General features: G+C 34.3%; 1 protein-coding gene across 2 annotated transcripts in view; it reads right to left on the reverse strand.

Annotated features, from left to right (window-relative positions):
• LOC149802535 (chromosome transmission fidelity protein 18 homolog) overlaps positions 1-27,496 on the reverse strand; it is a 121,933-nt gene that overhangs the window by 75,759 nt on the left and 18,678 nt on the right. Inside the window, exons 3-9 of one of the 2 annotated variants that reach the window (XM_089951778.1) lie at positions 21,915-22,100; positions 21,241-21,365; positions 17,972-18,055; positions 16,221-16,273; positions 15,337-15,505; positions 12,412-12,582; positions 11,966-12,063 (exon numbers count right to left, since the gene is read on the reverse strand). In XM_089951778.1, coding sequence (XP_089807904.1) covers positions 11,966-12,063; positions 12,412-12,582; positions 15,337-15,505; positions 16,221-16,273; positions 17,972-18,055; positions 21,241-21,365; positions 21,915-22,100 — 886 coding nt within the window. Of the gene's footprint in view, positions 1-11,965; positions 12,064-12,411; positions 12,583-15,336; positions 15,506-16,220; positions 16,274-17,971; positions 18,056-21,240; positions 21,369-21,914; positions 22,101-27,496 lie in introns of both variants that reach the window. The other variant, XM_089951777.1, reaches the window with a different exon arrangement.

A 27,496-nucleotide genomic window follows, 5' to 3' on the forward strand; every position in this document is an offset into this window, starting at 1 on the left:
ATTAGATGATTTTGTTCTTGCACATGCATATTTTCTGCAATTTGGGAATCAGGAAACATCCATTTGAACAAAGGACCAATTTAGTCTTCTACTGCTATGGGTAGTTCGTGTTCTATGCAAACTTGGTACATAACGCTTCTGCAGTTATAAAATTTGTGTCCACAGTTTAGTTCTGCTGCAAAAGAAAGAAGTTACCTTAGTATTGGAGTCAGCAAAACATGCTAACTCAAGGTTTGATTGTTTTACCACCATGACCAATATAAAAATCCTTTCCACACAGCCTGCAAGGGACATGAAGCTGTCATAGAATGGAACAATGTATTGTGTAATTCACGTATTGATTTTTTTGTCTTTTCCTAATCCATCTGTGAAATTATTTGAAAACATTTTTGCTCTAACAAACGCATTGACTAGAATAAATCTGACTCAACTTTTAGCTCCAAATACCTAGACTGGTTCTGTACCAGATATGAATGAGAACAAAGAGTCTGCAAGCAAAGATTAAAAGTTATAAAACCAGTCTGTTCTCTCCTAACTAAGTCATACAGCTGCTATAAAAAGAAACCAAGGTCAAAAGTTTGAAAGTTGTTTCTTGGAAATATGGTAGCTGCTATAAATAGAACATACTACTGTTAGATATGGACATGCAAGTCTGAGGACAAGCGTATTCTTATGTCGTAGTTACACATAAGCTGTCTTTTCTACAGTACGGTCTGTGGGATTAATGGGATGTTAATACAAATGAGAAAACAAATTATTAATTTTTTTGGGAGGGAGATATACCGAAAACATGTAATCCGAATAGATTTACACGTAAGGTGCAGTTTAGTGAAAAAAGCCTAATGATTATGCCAAAAGGATAATGGTTGGCATGTATGGATATGCATCAATCCTGCTTACTTTTGAAATTGCCTAATATGTTGATGATGTAAGCCAATATTACAATTTTTAACCAAACTTAAAATATGGCATCCATAATGGTAATAAATTAAATCCATTGCATGCGAGATCACCACATAAATAATCATATCTCTTGGCCAGGACTGTCAGTCCAATATCTTAAGCTGATTGGTACAGGCATGAGCTTAAGACCACTAAGCCACCTGGGACCCCATTAGTATGTATGGATCTCATTCATGGTCAAACTCGTTCTAGACCCTAAGCATACACCTCTCCCTCGATGACTTGCGCACCATGGGGTCCACAAACATAGACCGCACCATAAGCATGGCGCGAGTTACCGAGGGACCTCCAAAAAATTAAAACAAATCGCTTTGACATCAAGAAAATCAGGGGGAGGGGGAAGCAGCATTAGGGAACTGGGCTGTTTATTGACTGAATCCTCATTTTACAATCACGTCAATAATAATCTTTAACAACGTGCTTTTTCTAATGAAGTTGTTCGTTGTTTTGTTTAAATAACATTTATTTTCAAAATGCCCAACATTTGAAAGATTGTTCCAACTGGTTTCAACAACCATCATGTGTACGTGAAAAAATCTGTGTATTACGTCAGTGCTTTTTGTTTTCTTGATGAGTCTGGTTCACGTAGTGGTGTTTAATATTATTCTGCCAAATCAGGAGTCCAATAGCAGGGAACTAGACTAACTGTTGATACACCACCAAACAAGATTCCTTTTTTTTCCCTCAAAAATATGCGACATTTATTTCGTGAGACAGTAGTTTAAATTGAAACTAAATTTTTGTATTGTTCAATTAGTACAATATTGATGCCGTGATTTCATTGGAAGTAATAATGAAACTCTTATCATCCTTGAGGATATCTCTAAGTGCCAGTTCAAGAACTGTCTGAAACTTGCTTGCCCACAATGGTCCGTATCTGTAAAATCAAGCTCTTTATTTTACAAAGTATTCATTTTGCTTGGCTGCCTTATTATCTTTGATCACCATTATGAAAGAGTCGGTTAATTTAAGAAGTTTATGTCACATACACAATAACATTTATAAGTGTTTGCTTGAGCAAATGAAGTGAGTTCACCTGCCATATGACCAGAGCTGCTAGATTTTAAGTTTGTAGGATTTTCGTGCCTTTTAACTTTTCTTTTATTCCACCTTCTTTATTTGATTCAAAAAACATAATTAACAAGGAATACAACAGAGGCCAGCTTTTAATTCAGTGCAACAATGCAACAAATACTTCTGGAAGTCAGTTATCAAAACATGGTCAGCACTTAATTAGGTTCTCAGAGAAACATCGCAGACATAGCTGTTACTGTAGATTGACTCATTTTACATTTAATTACAAGAGGACACATTGCATTTATGACGATTACACTTAAAAGGAAGTTAAAGATAGAGCTAGAACACAAATTTAAATGAATTTTTTTAATTTAATTTGTATTTATTAAAGTACTGTTTCCACTTGGCGTAAGTGACATTTTCATTGATTGAAATTTCCTTACATATCATTAACTGAGGTGTACTAGGAACGTCGTTTGGAAAGAAAATGTAAAGAATTGTATTACCTATTTTTAAATTTGATATTTCAAAGTGCTGATTCAAATTTCCGGGTCCTATCTGCCGTTTTCGACGATAAAACAAGCAACATATCAAAGTTTCCGTTACCAATTTTGATCACGATTTTCTTAAGTTCAACAAATAGGGATCAATTTTTAGGGTATTTTCTGGTTTAAAAAATGAGAGCCATGCCTGACCCTGCATTATAAATGGGTTCGCTAGTTATCAGGGCACGAGTTATCGAGAGAGTGGTGTATATTCCTAGTTTATCAAAATTGGATTAGAAATACAACTTCCAGAGAGGTAACAATGTTAATCAATTTGATGCAAGATCACCTCATTAATATGCATGGATCTTGTACATTTACTGAACTCGTACGAGATTTAATGATATAAAACAACATTCTACATTTGATTGAATCTGAATCAGAAATATTGATTCTAGAGTGGCAACAAGCAAATGTTGACAGACAGAAGGACAAATCCCGTTGCATGATGGACACATGGCCATACCATGCTTGTTTGGCCTTACAACCAGGTAAGCTAAAATAAAACAAACAGGACATGCATCTGTATGGGGAGAAAACAACAAGGACCCTTAAATGTTCTTAATAACAGGATTAAATGTGCCTCATTTGTTGACATTGCACACTGTTAAATGTTTGCACATTTATTATTTTGTAAAATATCCAGGTTTAAGTTTTGCAATTATCTAATTTCCTATTATTTTATTCATTTTTGCATGACTAAAATGTTTAAATTTGTGACAAAGTTGTAATATTATGAAAGCAGAGCAATACAGAAATTTCCCTATACATAGTGAAGGAACATCACTGTTCTAAGTGACACTGTTTTGCTTTTTTTCTTAAATAAAAATGGCTGGTTTAAGATTTCTGTTTTTTTGCCAAGTGCTTTTTCCAAATATCATAATTTAATGTGGAATCTGAACAGTTTTTGTTTTACTCATGCCTGGTTGGGGCCAAGTCATGAAAGCAACAGATGAATGAAGGTCAAGATGGACATGTTTAGTTGCATGTGTATTTTAACCTGGAACACTAATCTATCAACTTTAGAAATCTACAATAATCAACAACAGCGCTCTAGCAGGGTTTTCTTTTAAAATGAGCTTAATTGACTTATGTGACTTTCATTTAACTATCAGATCAATATGACAAATTAAAACAACTTTTTGATTTACTTGAAAATACAATCTCATGTTCTCTACACATTTTGACAGAAAGCTTTGGAAATACTCATATAATTTATTCATTACTCAAATGATGAATTACATCATGCCTACTTGTCTAGATAAGGGTCCCTCAAGGCTCCGTTTTAGGCCCTCTTCTCTTCCTTATCTATATCAATGATTTACCATTAAATAATGAATCCACAAATACAGATTTGTTTGTAGATGATGCAACCTTGTATACATCTAGTTCTGATAATGAAGTTATCCAAATGAGATTAAACTCAGACCTTATTAGAGTCCAAAACTGGGCACAACAAAATAGGATGGTAATTAATGAAGGTAAAACAAAATGTATGATTTTGGGGACATCACAAAAGCTGATCAAGTCAGGGAACCCAGAACTATCTCTTGCAATAGATAATCATCTGTTAGAAAATGTCAAACATGAAAAGCTTGTAGGGGACACGGTACTAAAGATATGGAAAAATGGGAATCAACCTGGAAATGGGTGAACATAAAATAGAGTATATATGGGTTTGGCTGGCCAGGACTGGTTAATAATGTAAGTTATGTTTTAGGAAAAAGAATCTTTTGAGAGCTTATCCTAGTTGTAAGTGAAAAAAATATAGACATTGTTTTATTGATGGAATTTCCGTCCTTTAACAATCTTGAGTTTGAAACACTCATTACTAAACTTAGCACCTGACTTTGGTGTGGAATTAAAAGCACATGTTTCAAACACATGCAGATCCTGAAAATGCTGTGGCTCATATCGTTTCCTCAGCACAGAAGTTGACATCCAGGTTTTTATCTATACTGATAAATATAGGTTTGATCATTATCACTCCGAACATTTAAGTTATTGAATTTTTAATATCATGGTGTTTGCATAGGTTTACTATGTGAAATGTGATGTGATGTGATTTTTATTTTTAACGTAGCTTTAACAATTTTTCAGTCATATCGCTATGTTGTCTGCAGTGTGGCAGTTTATAGTGATGTCTAGCACTGGGGCATCATGCTGCAGACATGTAGCATGATGTCCCACCCAGTCACATTATCCTGACACCAGGCCAACCAGTCCTAACACTAACCTCTTAATGCTGAACACAAAGCAAGGCAGCTGTTAGTACCATTTTTTTGCACATTGCTTACTTATGTATTGAACTACTATTCCTAGGGCTGTCAAGAAAATCAAGAGTGGATATAGGACACACGGTATGAATGATATGGAAAAATGGTAACCAGTCTGGAAATGGGTGAACATAAAATAGAGTGTATATGGGTTTGGCTGACTAGGATTGGTTAATAATGTAAGTTATGTTTTAAGAAAAAGAATCTTTTGAGAGCTTATCCTAGTTGTAAGTAAAAAAAAATAGAGACATTGTTTTATTAATGGAATTTCCGCCCTTTAACAGTCTTGAGTTTGGAACACTCATTACTAACATTAGCACCTGACTCTGGTGCGGAATTGAAAGCACATGTTTCAAATACATGCAGGTCCAGAAAATGCTGTGGCTAATATCCTTTCCTCTACACAGAAGCTGACATCCAGGTTTCATCTGTACTAATAAATATAGGTTTGATCATGAGTACTCAAAAATTTTAGTTACTGAATTTTTTAATATCATGGTGTTTGCATAGGTTTACTATGGGAACTGAATTAGTACCGTGAGTCCTGTAGGTGTGTCCATAGATAATAATTTATTATGGAATGACCATATTGATAAGCTTTGTAAAAGACTGTCATCCAAAATTGCCCTCTCAGCAGAATCACGAAATATTTACCTATGGAAACTCGCAATCTATACAAGTCACATATTCTTCCAACTATGGATTATTGTTCAAATGTATGGGGAAACCGTGCTAAATCTGAGCTAGACAGGATTTATAAACTTCAGAAAGGAGCAGCATGCATAACTTTAGATGCATCTATTAATCATCCCTCAAAAGCATTATTTACAGAACTCAAATGGTTCACAATATATGACAGGATAGATTTTCACAAGGCAGTTCTTTTATATAAATGTCTACATGGAACTGCACCAGAGTATCTTCAGGACTTATTCAGGCCTTTTTGAGCACAATACCAGTTGAGATCAATATCACATGGAACCCTAGCACCAAAACCAAGAACAAAGCAATGTAAAAAGAACTTCCAAAACTATGGTACAGTTCTGTGGAAAAAGCTTCCACTACATGTAAATTCTGCTGAAAATATTAGAGTATTTAAGAAGAGATATCATGAGCATGTATGTGTTTCTAATAGATAATGTAATTTAGTATTTTAATACTAAACATGTTAAAATAAACAGTAATTATTGCTATCTTCATATAATGTGCATTGTTATACTCTCCTTAAGAGGGCCTCAAGGGAGAATAATCCTTGACTAATGAGTCACCCTCTATAAATAAAGCATTATTATTATTATTACTGAAATATCGCTTGCCTAATTGTCTAGCTTACTAAATTACTGCTTGCATACTTGTTTGGCTTACTGATTAACTGCCTACTTGTCTAGCTCACTGAATTACTGCATGCATACTTGTTTGGCTTAGTTACTGCTTGCCTACTTGTATAGCTAACTGAATTACTGCATGCATACTTGTTTGGCTTAGTTACTGCTTGCCTACTTGTATAGCTAACTGAATTACTGTATACATACTTGTTTGGCTTAGTTACTGCTTGCCTACTTGTATAGCTAACTGAATTACTGCATGCATACTTGTTTGGCTTAGTTACTGCTTGCCTACTTGTATAGCTCACTGAATTACCGTATACATACTTGTTTGACTTAGTTACTGCTTGCCTACTTGTATAGCTAACTGAATTACTGCAAACAACTTAGTTACTGCTTGCCTACTTGTCTAGCTCACTGAATTACTGCATGCTTACTTGTTTGACTTAGTTACTGCTTACCTACTTGTATAGCTAACTGAATTACTGCAAAGGACTTAGTTACTGCTTGCCTACTCAATGTAAAGCTCACTGAATTACTGCAAACAACTTAGTTACTGCTTGCCTACTTGTATAGCTCACTGAATTACTGCATGCATACTTGTTTGACTTAATTACTGCTTGCCTACTTGTCTAGCTTACTTAATAACTGCTCATCTACTTGTCCATCTGACTGGATTACTGCTTGTTAACTTGTTTTGCTAAAGAATTAATGCTTGCCTACTTGTCTAGCCGGCTGTTTTTATTGATTTCCTACTTGTACGACTGACAGTATTTTGATAATATATGCCTGGTAATCATGATAATGAATAGTTCTGTATTCCTATGAATGTTAAGGATTATCATCAGCAGATGATTGTTTTCCATCCAAATGTTTAGGATTATTACCAGTGAATAATTCAACTGAATTGTAGAGTGTTATGTCAATATTTATTAATCCTTGTCTCATGTACCAGTACATTTCTGATGTACTTGCATATTTTTGTTTTTTTACATCAGTCTCCATTATATGGTTTAGTTTAGAATCTTACAGCACAGTAACACATGTACCACAGGATGCACCACAGTAACCAAACATGGCTGATCCAATGGTAGGATTCAATCCTGCACCCTTCTGTACAACAGTCTTGCATGCTTACCATTAAGCTGAATACATGCCCACCCTCTGAGAGGTATAAGTGTAACTATTGTTATTATAAGTGGCACAAAAGCGTAATGTTGGCATAAAAAGTGAAATCTATATATTACATGCCAAAACAACAGTATTCATGAGAAGATTCTTTTATTTTTGCTACTAACCTGGTCCTGCAGTAAAAATTCTTGGCATAAAGGGATAAATCCATATGGATTAGAACCAGAATTCAAACACAAAATTCTTGGCATAAAGGGATAAATCCAAATGGATTAGAACCAGAATGCAAACACAAAATTACTGAAAAACTATTTATATTCAACGCTTGCTTCAAGTAGTTAACCTGTGTAATTATCACTTAATGATGAGGAACTGGAATTCTGCCCTAAGTGTGATCATGTTCTCAAAGTTCTTTATTACATTATTCTCATAATATTCTTTTAACGTTTGTAAAGTGGCGTTGATTTGTCCTTTTTACTGACCTGACATGTTTTAAAATGTGAAAAGATCCATCTGCTCTCACATTTTTCATCATATAACATTCACAACTCACACCATAAAGCATTTCACTCAACATCTGGCACAATTTTCTTAAAACGTACAGACTGGTCCACTACCTAACCAGCTAACCAATTTAATGAATCTGTGAGGGAAAGTTAACTTTAAAGAAACCCATCTGTTTCCTTGGAAAAAGGTGATATACAGTTGTTAAAATTAGCAAACAAGGAAAGTACTCTTACTGCATTCTTATGTAGCAGTCATCTTGTTGAAAATATTCTCAAATTTACATGAGTGGAATTAAAGAGATGATAATAAAAATGACAAAAACAACTCTTACTGGTTTATTTTTATTATTTAATGTACCAAGTAAAGCATAATCCATAAGCAAGCATAAAATGTAATTTGGTAAAAAAAAGGTGTAATGATTACGCCTCACCTCTTATCACATGCAGGAGGGCATACCCATCATATTCTACTCTCCCACACCTGTCATATTCTACACTCCCACACCTGTCATATTCTACACTCTCAAACCTGTCATATTCTACATTCCTACACCTGTCATATTTTACACTCCCATGCCTGTCATATTCTACACTCCCATACCTGTCATATTCTACACTCCTGTACCTGTCATATTCTACACTCCCATACATATTTTATACCACCACACCTATCATATTCTACACTCCCATGTCTGTCATATTCTATACTCCCATACCTGTCATATTCTACACTACCACACCTATCATATTCTACACTTCCACACCTGGTATATTCTACACTCCCAAACGTGTCATATTCTAGAGTCTCATATTTGTCATATTCTACACTCCCATACCCATAATATTTTTACACTCACAAGCCAGAAGAGTGTCTTTGTCTATTATTTATTTATTCAACTTTTGGATTAATCCAATGATGGACTGTAATGGTTTTCATTGGAAAGTAGAATGCGTATCACAATGCATATGACAAGGTAAGAATAACAATACTAAGCTGTACTAGAATGTGAATCCTAAACGCTTCACCTTTGAGTTCAAAATAATACCTTTTTCATAATCCTATACCTGAAATTTATATTAGTAAATTACCATACGGGATGTAATTTATGATCTCATGGGTTTTTATTACCCATGATACATATAAGAAAATTATGATATGGGTATATTAATGAAAATAAGTGTTACCTATATAAAAATTATGCTATGGGTGTATTAGGATAAATAACACAGTAGTGTGATAATGTTTGGTGTTTTACAGCAGGCTATGGGTATATTAGCACAAATAACACAGTAGTGTGATAATGTTTGGTGTTTTACAGCACAGCACTAAGGTTTTTCTTAATGCCAACACAACTGGGTTAAAGTGCCTTGCCAAGACAGATTCAATGGTTGGATTCAAACCTGTACCCTTTCACCCACGAGTCCAACATGCTAACCAATGTCACTTTTAATGAGATGCCGGAGTGAATCAGACCTATTCTACATTGCTGACCCTGCAATCAATGTAGACCTACCTAATCCTTGTGTTACATAATGTGATTCATTGGTACCTCACCACAGTCATTCAGTATAAACTCACCCCTCAATATATTTTATCAAGGATGTCCATAAATGGGATGGGTTCTGTTGTTCTACTACTGCTACTTAATTCAGTTCACTACGTTTTAATTACTGGCTGTTGAGAAACATTAATTCAAATCAAAGGATTTACTGCCCTTACATGTTACAGTCACAACTGTAAAAGTTGATAGTCCGTAAGAATAAATTCTGACCTGGACAATACTGACAATGGATTTCTGCACCCCTGCCTCTTGTGTACTGAAAAGTGCCATTAGACAAAAAACATCGTTGTTGGAACATACCTCAGTATAAAGTCACTGCTGTATAAACTGTCATCGATATAAAGTGACCTTTGTATTAAAAGAAATGACACAGGTCTATGCTTTGCCGCCACCATATTGGCCTCTTCTGAAGCTAGACTGGTTTTCATACCTTCCTTGTAAGGAAAAAAAGAATATGGATATTCAAGCCATCTGTGGAAAAAATCTACTAGACAAATCTAATACACTGAACATTTGGATTAACTCAACAAATTTGTTTAGGGTAAGCACCCAAACCATCTATTCTGGTCAGAACTCAATAAATTTAACTCAGGGTCAGTTCAGTTAAAACTCAATTACATAATTGTTTTGGGCATATAGTGTTGGCAGAAAATTCCTGGGTTTTTCCTGATTTTCATCAATACAGTTGAACCCGGTTATGTCGCCGGCCTAGGGGTTTGCCAAAAAGCGTCGAGATAACCGATGATCGAGATAAACGAAAACCAATATGGCGGCAATATATTAACATGTGCTTGAAATTTCTTTATGTACATGATGTGCGTTAATAAATGAGAATGTACATGCACGTGTTTTTGGAGGTTTTTTTACACAACAGCGTTGCCGCGATTTGTTTGATGAAGCGATCGGCATGCTATAAAAATGTATATACATGTTTGCTAACAACAAAAGGCATATGTGCACCAACTAACAGCAGAGATTTACCAGTATACAATACAAACCACCGTCGATTCTAGATACAAACCTTTATTATATTCTCCAACATTGTAAACACAAAGATCACTCACAAAATCACAAAAAACGTGCAGGGTGTAGTTTGTTTTTACAAAAAGCTAACCAGTGTCAAACTTAAATTCGCGAGTCATTTCACTCTGACACAGCTCTGAAAGGTATCGTACACGCGGTTACTATCAAAAGACCGTGTTCTTGCAAAATAGGATCTCCATTCCCACGAAAGAAACTTACAAGAGTCAACACCTGGCAATATTGGACCGTATATATTACTGTAGCATAAGTTAACACCCAATATAGGGATTCTTTCACCCCTGTATTTTGAGAAATAAATAATTATTTTTAATTATGCAAAACTTGTTTATTTTTGTTTGCTATTTCTTCTTGAGGAGTTTAAGTCTCTGTAACCGTAACTTTTATCTGTTCTATACGCGTCTTCAGAAGTCTGCCAGTTGTAGGTATAGTACGGTAGCATGATTGACTGTCACAGCATACAGTACTCGGCCCAGATGTCAGCATAAGCAGATTATGATGTAACAATGCACTGCTAAGATGGGGTTGTCGATACAAACAAAGCGATTGGTCATGGGGATCGAGATAACCAACGTTAAGTGGCAAATTTGGCCTTCTTTTGTGCTCGAGATATTAGGGTTCGGCGACATAAAAGAATCGACATAACTGATGAGAAAATGCTAAGACAAAGAGAGAATTTGGCGGTTCCACTTCAAAAACGTCGACTTAATAGGGTTGGCGAGTTAACCGAGGTCGAGATAAGTGGGTTCGACTGTATTTTCAAAATTCAAGGACTTTTAATGGTCGCGAAAAAATCATTTCTCATGACTTTTTCCCGATTTTCCGGTAGCATGGGAACCCTGGAAACAAACATTGGTAGTAAAAGCAAGTTAAAAGCAGACCTGCCAACCCTGACGAGTCCATCTCAGTAAGGCAGTTTATTTTTTTTCTGCAAGATTGACCAGTTTTCAGTAAAGTGTAACAAAATATCAATAACTGCTATTGTAAAGCTGGAAAACGTAATTAAAAGTTTGATGCATCGACGATAAATATTATGTTCAACTGAAATGTTTGTCAACTTGACATAATTCTTGGAAATTCTTTTCTATTTCACATGACAACGGCAATCATATCTCCTGCCACAAGTCATATTCAAATTGGCACGTGATGTCCAATAAACGTAATTGTGTCCTTTCCAGCTTTTATTCACAAGAATCGGAATACTCCTTTTTATTCTTCTGTGTTGATTATTAACACTTTTCTAGAAGCTTATTTTCCCTTTTGTCTTAAACATGCATCGCTTTCTGGACACCATTTTTAAAAATTCTATAATCAACAGTTTGATCAGGCAAATGCTTCCATGAACAAACAGGTGCAGTTTAAAGCGTCTGGGGTGCATCTGTAAAGTTAGTCTGGTTCCCTGACTAATTTCGCTAATTCTAAGATGAAACCCGGATCCAAATAAAACACGGATGAACCAATTATCAAGATTTTTTGGCAACAATCAATTTTCCATAGTTTTTGATAGTATGCTTAAGCCCGTATTTTAAGGGTAATTTTCATAAGACTTATGGCAAAATCATAAGGGTTGGCAGGTCTGTAAAAGTTCAGTCTATTTACCTTGCATTCATTTCCACCACATTATAACCTGCATGTGCAGCCACAATGTGAGCTAGAGTTGTCTTACCCAACCCAGGTGGGCCAGACAGCATGGCAATCTGAAAGTAGAGTCAAAACACAAATTCAACACTCTCCTTATGATATAACACATCTATCAATAGTAAAATGTACTGAATTTTCATCATAATGTCCTAAAGTTCCAAAGATTGATAGAACAAAGTGTGACAGACAACATCAGAAGCTGAATATCATTATTATCAATCAATGATGTCATGTTGCAGACTGTAATAAAATATAAAAAATTAAACTGAAGAAAATTAGCATAATTCTGGTGATAGAAAGTAAGGTTCTGAAAATTTAAATAAAAAGAAATGTAAAAAATAGGAAAATAAAGATTTCCACACAAAAAAAATAAACATGAGGCATTGAACAATAAAATATATAACCTTCTGTAATGGTCTCTTTAATTTATCAAGTTCTTCCAGGATCTGGGGTTGGAATTTTTTCTTCTTGTTTTCTTTGACTGCCTTCTTTTCTTTGGTCTTCAAGCTGATCTCCTTACCGAAGACCACATAGTCCCACAACCTCAACCAATGAAGAAGGGCACGGTTGATGTTCTGAAGGAGTCGTAAATTAGTTTTAATACATAAAAATTGCACGTTTCTTTTTCATATTAATGAAAAGTTAATCAATATGTATATATCATAACTGCCTGACCAGTAGTTGTTCAAGATCCAAGCTAGAGAACAATTCAGGTGAAACAGTTGCCCAATTATCTTTCATATCACCTAAATACATAGAGAAAACAAAGTAAACTTCGCTTTTCTCAAACTCATGGCCTTCGACCCCCATTTTGGTCACTGAATACTTAGTACAATAAAAATATGTCATCTTTTCATAAAACAACATGGAATAGTTAAACTCTGACACATGAAGCTTGATGTGAGTGAAATTCCATGTATTTTGTAGTCACAAGCAAATTATATCTCTATGGAGGTATACTGACTGGTTGCTGTATGGAGGTAGTCACAATATGGAGGTATACTGACTGGTTGCTGGTAAACAAGAATAATTCACAGTTCATCTAATACAAGCATGAAAGGATGAGTGATATTTGTTTTTTCTATGTAACCTATTTTCAAGGTTACTGTCTTCTGGAAAAATAGTCGTATATAATTGATTTTATATATAAATTAAATGGCTCAAAATGTTAAATAAAATGCTGCTGTACAGTATTGTTTTAAACATTCAAAATTATGACTTATCTATGCTCACTGTTCCTTATTTACCCACCACTTCACCCTATATTTGAATTCAGTCTGACCAACACCTGAGAAATGCCTAAGAATCATGTTTTTGTTAATAAACACTTACTGAACAAGATCATTCTATGCTGTAATGAAAATGTACATTTTTTTAAACGTGGTAGAAGATACAGTCATGTCTCAACCATAGTGATACACCTAATTAACATAAAGTACTATTAAACAGTCCGTTTACCTAATTAACATAAAGTACTATTAAACAGTCCATTTACCTAATTAACATAAAGTACTATTAAACAGTCTGTTTACCTAATTAACATAAAGTACTATTAAACAGTCCATTTACCTAATTAACATAAAGTACTATTAAACAGTCTGTTTACCTAATAAGCATAAAGAGATGAATAACAGTTTACCTTATTAAGATAAAGAGATATACAGACAGTTTGTTTACCTAATATTTACTCATCCTTTTTAACTTCAAATATTCACTTTGTAACTTAGAGAAATAAATTATTTGTTGAATTTTACTGAAATCCTTGGCTTCATTTCCTTTTTGTTACTTATTTTAAGACCTAGTGACATGACAAAAGTTATTTAAAACAAAAGAGACAACATAACTGTCACCATGGTGTCTAATATAAGGATCCTATGATCCCACCTCCAGACTTAACCAAGGGCAAGAATAATAAAATAGATAAGGTGTCTAATATATTAACCCTATGGTCCCACCTCCTGACTCAACCAGGGGTAGGAATACAGTAAATCATTAGGTCAGCGTGTTATGGTGTTCTATTCTCAGGGGTGCAGAAATCCATTGTCCATATTGTCAGAGTCGGAAATTTGTTTTTATTGATGAGCAACCTTTGCAGGGTTACCTTTCCGTGAATAAGTAAATTGTAGGCAGTAGTTCCCATTTTGTCTGAGTGATGTTTACTTAAAAAAGCCATTCATACTTATCAGCGAGTACCATACAGGTGTGTTGTATATTCACTCAGTGTATGCAGAAATAAATTAAGACTGATAAAAGCCATAGCTTCAATGGATAAAACCAACTGAATCAGATAGTACTAGTTAAGACGGTATATTTTGATGGTTATATCAGAGCGAATTTCACTGGCTGGAGGATAAGGCTTCTCTAAAGAATCTATTGTTTTGAACCAATCACTGGACTCCTTGAAATTATGATGTGCAGCTATGACTATGATGAATTTTCCAAACGATGGATCTTTTTTTAAATATAAATCAAAGACCAAACTTAAAAACCTTTTGAAATGTCAACAAAATGGGCAAAAAAACTAATCTTGACCATGACAGGGAATACAATAAAAATAAGAAAACAGGAGTTCAAAGATTCTTGACTGCAGTTTTTTTCTTGGCTCATGACCAATGAAGATCGAACAATTTCATCTTGTAATATATATATATATATATATATATATATATATATATATATATATATATATACACACACACACATACATATCCCTAAACTGCAGACAAATCCAGTAGATTATTGGCAGGACACAAGGAAAGACAAGTTAGCTCACCAAAATGTGCAAAGCACAATACATATCAGCTAAAATTGTAAAATGAAAAGGCGAAATCTGAAAATGGGCATGTAGAGCTAGCAATTTACTGACAGATAAATATCAGAAGCAAGGTCAAATCTTTGTACTCTCAAATCCAAATCAAGCCACTATCATTCAGAATTTTAATCTAGGTTATTTACACTTTCCCTAACATTCCTTTTTAATAACTTTGATTACCAGTGTATAAAAACCAACAAACACCCTCTTTATAAATTTGCTAAACCTTTGCAAAATTGCTCATCCCTGAAGTGAAACCTAAATTATGCATATCTGCAAGTTCTGGTGTTAATACATATAGTCTCATATGTAACTGATTGTACCTGTACACTACACCAGCAGACACCAGTGACAAATCATCTGCAGGGAACAATACAGATATGTACTTTATATTAAAATGAATAACTATGCTCTACTGCCATTGATGATTTTTTTAAAATAACTGTTAGCACCTCAAAAGCATGTAGACTAAATTGTCAAAATTTGTACACAAATTAAAAACATTTCTGTGAATTACCTCTTCACTGAGCAAATCAGTGTATCTCCTTGGGGTATATTTCTCCACCCAGAGGGATCTCTGCTCCTCATAGTCATCTGCTGATGCAGGGGGTCCTGTCCCTTTGAGACCTTCAGTTTCCATCTCCCTTTCATCTCCCTCCACAAAATCCAAGCCTGTATCCAATTGTCTGACAAAAGAAATACGACCATAACTCTACTGTTCCTTCTTCATAACTTGAGAAAATAAGCTTTTTCTCCTAAAAAATGAACTTCACTTATCTTGTTTACACCCACATTATTTAATAAAGGCATTATCTGTTTAACAACAAATAAATATATCCAACCTTTCTTTTCAAGCAAATATCCTAATACTGACACAAGCTGAACTTCTGAAAGTATCCAAAGAGAATTTACCAAGTGGATGAAATTGAATGAGTAAGGAAACAAAGTAATTGAGGTTTTTTGCAAATTGGCCTTTTCTGAAAATCAAGAAATATGTAACATTCATGAACTGGTTCCTCTAAAATATTATTACTTGCCTCCATCAATTATAGATTCACCGATACACCTCATAGCCAATTTTGAGATGTTAGTAGCTTACAAGCTGCATCTTCTAGACCAAGAATTAGTATTTTTAAGCTATGCTGAACAAACCATGGAAAGTAAATCACCGACCTACTTTGTGTATACCACATAGGTTAAATTATGTAACCATACTACGTCTCAGGAATTAAAGCCCAATCACTGCCTTCGTGAGATGACAAATTGAACTTAGAAATGGAAGACAGTTAATAATCTCACAAAAGGAGTCCTTTTAATGCTGTCTGCTTCCAATAGTGTTAACAGAAAATGTATGGAATAATGAAATTTTGTCCATACTTATTTAAATACAGTCTGCCATACCTATGAACTTCAGACGTCACTCTCTCTGATTCAGCAATTAGTTGCTGCTGTCTCTGTAATTACAAAAGAAGAGAATTTTCTTTTTGTTATATCCGTCATGGTATCGTTCTTGTAATATCTGACATCTAAGCTAACATGTCTTATGGTACACTTCAACAATTAGCTACGACGATCAACCCAACTCTGAAACCAGTAGGCCATCTTGATATTACCAAAGGGAGGGGTGGAATGATGCATAGAACATCATGATCAAATTTCACAAAGACATGAAAAAAATATAGGTAATAACAGGAAAACATCCCTTTAACAAAAGGATACCTTAATCTGTGATTTACAAATGCACTTGCCTACCTTCCAAGACAAGTTTGAATCTGGCTTCAGCAACCTCAAGTTTCCAAGATACATGCCTACAGGGAAGTTAATAAAACTGAGAAAGATGGGGAAAAAGAAGTTGCATTTCTATTCATAATGCAATGTTCTGTCGGTTTTATAACCAGCAATCAAGCCAAAGTAAATATATCAGCACCTTTATTTAGTGTTTATATGTACTGCATGCTTCTATCACATACTAACCATATTTCTATCTTATAGTCAATGTCAAGGTCAGCCTCATATTTTCTTACACTGACATGATGTGAATATTTGCGATTTAAAGCACGTTTTGGCAAATAAGGAACACGTATTCACACTGTAACTTATTGGTTACATTTTAATCATGAACAATTGGCTTATCAAAGAGCTCTGATGCATGTCAACAATTTAAAATAGGTGCAAACTGTTAATAAATAAACTCAGGAGATTTCTTCTAACTATATCTGCATTCTAAAACTATTCTCATCTACATATCTATCAATATGTATTATTTAAATGTAAATTAAAGTTAAAATAAATAATTTGATTTCATTACAAGCCTCACATTTGCATGCTATATTACACAGAAAGAAGCTGGTGAATGTTGCTTGCCAGCCAAATGATGATGTCCTAAATGAAAACATTTCGTCTCAATGTATGAATGCTGAACTCATATAAATTATATTTCTTGTGCTGAAATCATCATGGGGCATATCAGATCCTATGAGAACAATAATAACTACAATAATTTATGCAATCTTCAATTACACAGAAGGAATTCTAAACAAAGTGTGTTCATCTTGCTATCTGTCATCAATACAGGCCTTCAATTTATATGCACAATTTGCTACTTATAAGGTAAGTCGCAAGGAAGACAAGATTTGGTAATTTTCGTCAACTGTCAACTTGAACACAAACCCAGTCAGTTACAAAGTCAGATTGCAATCTGGCAGCTATTCGAAGTTCTTCCCTGCCTCATTATCCTTGTCTTGTAAGCTTTCCACATTAGAATACAGCATGTCACAATGCAACAATGATGCTGCATTATCACCCTGCGTGTGTAGAACCTGCCAATTAGAAAGAAAAACCAGCCCTGCCATAACCAAATTGAAAAGGATCAAGACTTTGAGTGTTGTGACACAATGGCTGCTGGACGGCTGTGATGGTATGTGCAGCTGGTTCAAAGAAGGTCAGCAGGTTGTGTTGAAACAAAACAATTTTCAGCACTTTTGGGTTCAACTATCTTACCTTTCCTACTTCTGTTTCTCCTCAGTCCTTTCATATATTATTTCCTATTAATTCAGGGCCGTATCAAATGATAAGCTCACCCCCTGTGATTTAAATGTTCTTATTTTATATTCTATTCCCTGATATCATCCAAAAAATATAGTCCTGATTACCTCATCTTCCACCTGCTGTCTTAATTCTTCAAATGGAACTGCCAGAAGCTGAGAACTCTTCATTGATTTCTTCAGTGACAGATACTGTAAACAAAAATGTATGTCAGTAATGCTTATGCATTAGGCTACCCCTCATCCATCAAAAGTCACGACTCCTCAACTGTAATCTGACAAAGGCAGAACCTGCAAACACTAGCAAGACATCAGTAAGGGAGTCAAAATTTTTCCTAGTATCAGACCTCTTTTCAGGAAGTTATAGCAAAATATCATGTTGTTATGACTATACAGTCTTAAAAAAGTCACAGAAAAGTACGAACAGCAACATGTTTTGTAAAATTCAACAAATAATTTTTTCTCCCTAGAATACAAAATGAAAATATAAAAAGAACATACAGTATTGTGAAGTAAATCCTAAACAGTCCTAAAAGTTCTATCACAAGTCCAAAAGTAATGAGTTATGAATGAATTCATGCATTGTTACATATGAATTCCAATACCAAATGTGCTGATGTGCCAGGAGTATTGAATGTGCTAATGTCCCAACAGTCTTGATGTATCAAGATGATAAAATCCAAAATGTTCTTGAATGGATTCACAATAATTCCAAAGTAGTGATTTACTGAAAAATATTAAGCACCGTGCAGTTTCATTAGATAATTTAAATAAATCCTCTCAAATAAAACTGCACATCAATAAGACTGATTCCACTTAGGATGATAGAAATTGATAATTTCCAATGTAAACAACTTTACATATCGTACCACTTGACCTATGATGCAATTTCTATTTTCTGAAAATACTGTCATCTTAAAGGAAATTATTCAAACTGTAAATAAAATTCATTTCTGGAACCCTCTAAGGTCTGAATCAAGGCTGTATCTAGAATTCAGACTGAAGTAAACATGTTAACAATTGATAACTATCTTAATACATAACCTACAATAATAGACAAATATTTGCTATGTAGTATGTTGTTTACAAAATAAATGTCACTATTCAGGCAGGCCCTCACAATCTGTAATCATGAACAAAAAAAATTTAACACACAATTCAAATTAAATATGCCTAACAATGTACTGCTAATGTCAACGTGGAAACATGCATTTAAGACCAGTTCATTGCTACATGCCTTCATTTCATGGGCATTCATTTCAAAAGCATCTAAGAGGATTGGGTAATAGATGAAGGATTAGGGGATCCAAACCTAAAAGAATGTCATTACCTGTCTGCACCCCTCACCCATCTATCTATTAACCAATTTTAATTTGTAATGAACCCCTGATGCAAGATCATTCAGAGTATTTGAGACTTGATGTATTCACTAGTCACAGTGCTTATAGTCCTTGTCAACATGGGTACACAGCAGCTGTGAAGATTCTTTGAAAACTTCAGCACATGGTGACATAGACACTTCCAAAAAAGTTTCTCAAGTACACATTGGCCTTCGTTACCTCCAGTACAGTTCTGAAACTGCAGTTCCAAAACCCAAGGATCTAAAATGCTTCTTACAAGATCTCTCAACTTGATGTCTTATTTAGGTTTGTTGGTTTTTATTTTATTTTATAAATTTCAAGTGGCCATGCAATCTCTCATCTCTCTGCCATAAAACATACTCAAATCCAAAACAATATGTCCAATAAACAAAACTGTTGCCTTTCCTGCTTTATTCCCAAGCATCCAAACATTCTTTATTATAATGCTATGCTGAATGTTTAAAACTTTTAAGAGGCTTCATTCCTTTTAGCTTTAAAGTGTTGTTTGTTCGATGCCATTTCTAAACAATGTTATATGCACCAGCTTGATCATGTATGCATTTTACATGAAAAATATGAGCAATTTAAAGTGTGTGGGGTACTATTGTGATGTTAGACTGGTACTCTGACCAACTCCACTCAATTTAAAATGAAACCCAGATCTGGATCAAACATGAAAAGGGCAGTTTCCAGATTTGACCTCGATGAGCTTATTTACGTAATTTTGGTTATTATTCAGCCAGTCCTTAATTTAACAGTCATTTCTGTAAGACTTATGGTCAAATTAAAAGGTGTGGCAGGTCTTTGGATTGACAGGCACAATTTGCAATAAAATTGGGGACAATGCTTAAATTTACAACACAGAGTCTAGTTATGATACAAAAGCATACAATGTTCTATGAAGATACCTCAATGGGTTCATAAGATATTAACTAAACAAAAGTGTAACAGATGGTTGGTCATACAAGTTGAATCCAGTACACACTCCAAACTTCATTTGCTGAGAGTATAAAACCTTTAAAAATATTTGATATAACTTGTATTTTATAGTTAAATAGTAATTAATCTTTAAGCCTATCAAATAAAAGTGCATCTGATAAGGTGCATGGTAGGGAAGACAGACAGATAATATGACAGGCAAAACAATTTATCAAGCAAGAATGTTAATTCCACATGAGGCACATTTCTGGGTATCACTTGTTATAATATTTGCCAAATTAAAAAAATCATGACAAAAAAACATGGGCATGATGTAAGATCTTTCTGGGTAATTATGGACATTTTTACTCGTATTCATATCTCTCGCCACGAGACGTACACAAACCGACATGTGATGTCCAATAAACGTAACTGTCCCTTCCTGCTTTTATTCAGAATAATCTGATTATTCCTTTTTATTCTTCTGTACTGATTATGAACACTTTTTATGAGGCTTATTTTTCATTTTGTCTTCAACATGCATCGGTTGCTGGACAACATCTACAAAAAATTTAATAATCAACAGTTTTATGATGCAGACGCTTGGCATGAAAAATATGTGCAGTTTAAAGTGTCTGAGGTACTGCTGTAAAGTAGTCTGGTTCCATGACTAATTCCACTAATTCTAATATGAAACCCGGATACAGATCAAACATGAATGAACCAATTATACAGATTTTTCATCAACAATCATTTTTCCGCAGTTTTTGCTTTTATTCCGTAAGTCTGTATTTTATGGGTCATTTTTGTCAGACAGCAAAACTGTAACAGTCAGCAGGTCTGAGGTTCAACTGTCTTTTGTTATTATATTCCAGTATGAAGTGAAGATTAAGGAGTTATGACAAGATAAGTGATGAAAAAAAACACCAATATAATCAAACTTTTCCCCCCTATATAACTCTTGATCCCATATACCCACCAAAAGGAAGTACTGCCACTAAGATATGGGAAGAATATGATTAAATTAGATTACAAATAATGAAGTGAATCAGTAAAATACATTTATTTACACAAATTCTATCAAACTCCTATACTCACTTCTTTTTCAAGAGTTGTTTCATCCTTCAACTTCATGTAGACTCTCTCACCCTCATATCCTGTTACAGCTATAAAATCTCCAGAGGGAACTCTTCGGTGTACCCGTTTCCTTTCAAAGTCGTAGTCTACTGATGCCAAATGAACAAATCAACAATGTAATTAAGTGTTTACTTACAGTACAGTATAATTTCATACATGTCAGTACAATATAATTTCATATATGTTAGTGCAATATAACCATTCCAGTTAATAGTTTCATACAACTTAGCTCCTTAGGACACAAATAACCTTTGAAAAATTTGAGAGTTTAAAAGAGTGACTTTTGGAGTATATAATACCTGCATGTCTGGGGTACATTCATGTGGTTAGGTACATTGATAATGCTGCATGTCTGGGGCACATTCATGTGACTAGGTACACTGATAATGCTGCATGTCTGGGGTACATTCATGTGATTAGGTATTTTGATTATGCTGTGTGCCTGGGGTACATTCATGTGATTAGGTACATTGATAATGCTACATACATCACTTTTGAGATCTAATTTTTTTTTGACAGGTAGTCAAAAATAAGAAAGGTGTACAGCCATTGGATGCAGGTCCACGCTAACTGACCAACCAAATTAACAACTGGAATTTGCAGATTTACCTCAAGTGGTGTATCAGTTATCATACCTGCTAACAGAGTACCAGGTATGTTATCTGGCTGCCCATGTCGTGTATTTCTTTTTTGCCGAGCATTTACTATCTTCTTCATGACTTCTGGTGTAGCTGATGGAATGTCATCATCAAAATCATCTGAAGACTTGGATTTACTTGCAGAAATGCTTGCACCAAGTTTCGCTTTCTTGCTTGCTGGTACTGTAAGTAAAGAAATGCCGATCATGTTACTGTTGCACACTAGCATAAAATTAAAGAGATGCCAACCATGTTACTGTTGTACACAAACATAAAATTAAATTTACATAATGTGTAGGCTTTGAAAAGCAAAAAGAATTAGTTATTGAACAAATTCAAAACACAATGTGATTAATAAGGTGTTTGTAAACAATTGTCAGTAATGATACAGTATCTTAAAATGTAATATATATATATATATATATATATATATATATATATATACACGAGTTGACTCAAACTGCAAAGATGCTTAAATGCAGTCACATAATTCACCAGCAAATCTGTGTGAAGTTTGCAGTTGGACTCGACTTGTATGCAAATACATACAGTAAGAATATACCTTAAGGCAAAGCCAATCTATACTTTATTTACAGTATTATTGAACTGATTTGGTCTATTTCATATGGGATGCAAGGAATTGCTCATTTGCATTCACTTAAAATCCACAAATCAAGGGGAAAAATAAACTAATTTAACTAACTTCATATGCAGTTTGACCCCAGCTATGTTAAGGGTTCCATAGGCTGTTAGTTTTGGACATAAAGCTGAAGAGTTATGTAATTATTTTGGAAATTTTGTACACCTTAGATTAGTGATAAGGCGCATGCTTATACTGAGTACACTCTCCCTCTTTCCCTTTATAAGGTGGTACCCTGGGTCCGTAAATGCACTGTGATACTTTTGGTAGATCAGATAGTACAATATTACAACACTGATGTTACACCAGCATTTACTAAATATACATGTCAATCCTTATTCTAATATGGAGCTTTTAAGTTTAAAGTGATTTAAATTCACGAAAAATTTCAGACACTTTAGGCAAATACACAAATCCCTTGGAGGGACTGATGCTCTAATGGGTGAATTTCCTGGAGTTCAAGACAAGACCATTTCTTCCTTTTAATTGCTGAGTGCTGAAACCATTTCTAATATTCTTCAGCAATAAGATTTTCAAATCAGCTCCAGTGGTGGATAAATTGAAGGGCACCAATTTCATTTAGGAGAAAGCACGCATCACTAGAAGTCTTTGGTTCAAAATCCCATGTCATGACAATCATCCATTCGGATGGAGTAGTGAGAACAAGTTTTTCACAACAGTCATCGTGGCAGCCATATTTAATGGACAACTGGCATCATTTTTAATCAGGACCAACTACCTATCATACAAAGTTTATCAGCAAAATCTGCATGCTGATATATCCATTTGTTTGGAAGTAAAGATAAAATTTTCAAGATAGAAATTATGGTGGCCAAAATGAGAGAAAGTCATTTTAGTTTACGACCAAGTAGATAGCATAAGAACTCTTCCAACGAAAACTCAAAATGTCACTCCCTTTATGAGTAATTATAACCAATTTTTAATATGGCCACATATTAGATAACAAATCAGTACCCTATTAATTTCGGATCAAAAAGATATAATCATTCGTTCAGAAAAAGTAGTGTTATTTATTTTAACCTAATCCTCATAGATAACTTTCTACATGACCTTCAACCAGTTTCTGTAAATCAGAGACTAAATATACAAATCATTATTTATTTTAACCTAATCCTCATAGATAACTTCCTAAATGACCTTCAACCAGTTTCTGTAAATCAGAGACTAAATATACAAATTGTTATTTATTTTATCCTAATCCTCATAGATAACTTTCTACATGACCTTCAACAAGTTTCTGTAAAGCAGAGAGACTAAATATACAAATCATTATTTATTTTATCCTAATCCTCATAGATAACTTCTTACATGACCTTCAACAAGTTTCTGTAAAGCAGAGACTAAATATACAAATTGTTATTTATTTTATCCTAATCGTCGTAGATAACTTCCTACATGACCTTCAACCAGTTTCTGTAAAGCGGAGAGACTAAATATACACATTGTTATTTATTTTATCCTAATCTTCAGATAACTTCCTACATGACCTTCAACCAGTTTCTGTAAAGCAGAGAGACTAAATATACAAATTGTTATTTATTTTATCCTAATCCTCATAGATAACTTCCTACATGACCTTCAACCAGTTTCTGTAAAGCAGAGAGACTAACTATAAAAATTGTTATTTATTTTATCCTAATCCTCATAGATAACTTCCTACATCACCTTCAACCAGTTTCTGTAAATCAGAGATTAAATATACAAATCATTATTTATTTTATCCTAATCCTCACAGATAACTTCTTACATGACCTTCAACCAGTTTCTGAAAAGCAGAGAGACTAAATATAAAAATTGTTATTTATTTTACCCTAATCTTCATAGACACAGGTATGCCATCATGGCAAACAGATCGAGTGTTTTAGGTGCCATAAATATGGACACAAACAAAGACTTTGTCCATCAATGTATACATATTAGGAAGCTGGCAAAGAGGAGAATGCCAACGCTTCATTTACAAAAAAACTAAATGTACCCAGTGGGACTCTTGACTCTAACTATTCAATGGACACTATTGTAGATGCAAATGTAAATGGATTTTCAGGGTTTGTATGTGACTTTGAAGATGCTAATATATATGAACATTTAAATATAGAAATAGGATGTCAGAATGATAAAAGCAGTATGGAGACAATCTCAGTGAGTACCCCATTGCATGATGACATACATGTAATTGATATGAAACTAAATACAAAAGGTTTTAGGTCACTTAAATGTACAAGGTATAGTGGGAAAGATAGACCAGATTAAGTTAATGTTGTCTTCCAAGGAAAATAATATACATGTTTTAGGACTCACTGAAACCAAATTAAATGCTAACCACAATGATGATCTATATCACTGTCAAGGCTACAATAAACCATTTCGTAGGGACAGAGAGACAGCGGGGGGGGGGGGGGGGGGTCTTGTTGTATACATTAGGGAAGATGTAAATGTAAAAAGGCGACTTGACTTGGAGTCACATGAAATTGAGAGTATCTGGGTGGAAATTTTTCAAAATAATGCAGAATCTTTCCTAGCTGGTTTCATTTATAGACCACCTTCCTCCAAAGCATTTTGGAATGATAACTTTTTGAAACAAATAGAAAATGTTCTAGCACAGGAGAAAGAAACATATATACTCGGAGATATAAATAAGGACCTTCTCAATACTCAAATAAGGAACAACTGGATGGAATTTATTGAATCATTAGGCCTAGACCAGCTGGTAAATGAGCCTACAAGGGTAACAGAAAAATCAAGCACTCTTATTGATCACATTTATACTAACCTACCAGACAATGTGGCTTGTGTTAATGTACCAAATGTTGGTCTTAGTGACCACTATCCTACTTTTTTGACAAGAAAGGTTAAATGCAAGAAAAATAAGAAAAATACACATAAAACGATCACTTACAGATCGTTCAAAACTTTTAATGAAGAACAATTTCTCAATGACCTATATAAAGTTCCATGGAGTATGATCCAAAATTTGGATGACATAGATGAAGCCATGAGGGTGTGGACTGACTTATTTATGGATGTAGTATCTAAGCATGCACCACTGAAAGTACATCGAGTAAAGACTGATATTCAACCTAATTGGCTTACTACTGAAATCCTAGATGCTATGAAAACACGAGACAAATTCAAGGCTATGGAAAACCATGCACAATATAAAGTATGGAGAAATAAAATAACAAGTATGATCAAAAAAGCTAAAAAAACTTATTATCAATCATTTGCTTGAAAACAAAAAGAGCAACACAAACTCCATTTGGAAAGTCTTCAATGAACTCACTGGAGGAACGCACAAAAAACAGACAAATAAAATTCACTCACTTCTGGTAAATGACACCATAGTCACTGATGAAACTGACATTGCAAATGTTTTCAATGATTTTTTCATCAACATTACCACAAAGTTAAAAGAGCCAGTGATAGAAAACAACTTTAATGAACTGAAAAAGTTCTGCAGCAGTAAAATCTCAAAGGAGGTATGTTTCTCTATCCCACCAGTGTCAAAAAACTTTGTTAAAAAATGTCTCAGTGAACTTGATACCAAGAAAGCTACAGGACTTGATCAGATTGGTCCACGACTCATTAAATCTTCTGCCTTTGCTATTGTAGATAGCATAACATTCATAATTAATTTAAGTATTGCAACCTCATCTGTCCCCAAAATATGGAAAACTGCAAAAGTAACTCCTATTCACAAATCTGGTTCTAAGGATGATGCTGATAACTACCGACTACTCTCAATACTACCAAACTTGTCAAAATTGATTGAAAAACATGTCCATGACTCATTCATGTCATATTTAACCAAACACTTGCAGTTACACCCTAATCAATCAGGCTTTAGACAGAACCATTCCTGTGAGACTGCCTTGATCTCCCTAACTGATAAATGGCTTCAAGCACTTGACCAAGGTAGAATAATAGGAACTGTATTTGTAGATTTCAGGAAAGCTTTTGACATGGTGGATCATGAAATCCTTTTGAAGAAACTGAAAATCTACCAGTGTGATGAAAGAACAATTAGATGGTTTACTTCATACTTAAATGAGAGAACACAACATGTTTACATAAATAATGTTCTGTCTGAACCTGAAACAGTTAGATATGGAGTACCACAAGGCTCAATTCTAGGTCCACTACTATTCATTTTATTTATTAATGACCTACCACTTTTACTAAGAGACTCAATATCATCTACAGATCTCTATGCAGATGACACAACATTGTCAGACATCCAAAACACAAAGCATGAGCTCGAAATTTCTTTACAGAATGCACTAAACAAACTGGAAAACTGGTGCACATGTAATGGCATGGTGGTAAATACTGGTAAAACTAAAATATTACTTATCTCAACACGGCAAAGAAGGACAAATCTTGATAGTGATGAACTATGTCTGACATGGAAGGATACAAATCTGCAAATAGTCTGTAATGATAGGCTACTTGGTGTTCTGGTAGATAATAACCTATCATGGACTGAACATATCAAACATACCAGTAAAAAAGTCAATTCAAGTTTATGGCTTCTCAGTAGGATAAGACATTTTCTCCCTGAAAGGCACAGGAAACTATTTTATAACAGTTACATACAACCCTATTTGGACTACTGTAGTACAGTATGGGGTAATTCAAATGATAAAAACATAGCAAAGCTGGCACATCTTCAAAAAAGAGCATTTGGGCTAATATCAATCCAGAAAGAAAGCAAGGAAAGTTTAGCTGGTAGGTTAAAAATATTACCTATTAAAGACCGAATCTGTTTGAGAAAAGCCAAATTAATGTACAGGATATCTCAGAATAGTGCTCCTGAATATTTACAATCACTATTCCAGTATAGGCTACCTGGTAATACTCCCCACCTGCGATCCATGTCTACCAAACAGTATAAAATTCCCAAACCAAATAAGGAGTTATT

The sequence above is a fragment of the Sinohyriopsis cumingii genome, chromosome 3 (assembly GCF_028554795.1).
Source record: "Sinohyriopsis cumingii isolate HCF-2022 chromosome 3, ASM2855479v2, whole genome shotgun sequence".
Taxonomy (NCBI): domain Eukaryota; kingdom Metazoa; phylum Mollusca; class Bivalvia; order Unionida; family Unionidae; genus Sinohyriopsis; species Sinohyriopsis cumingii.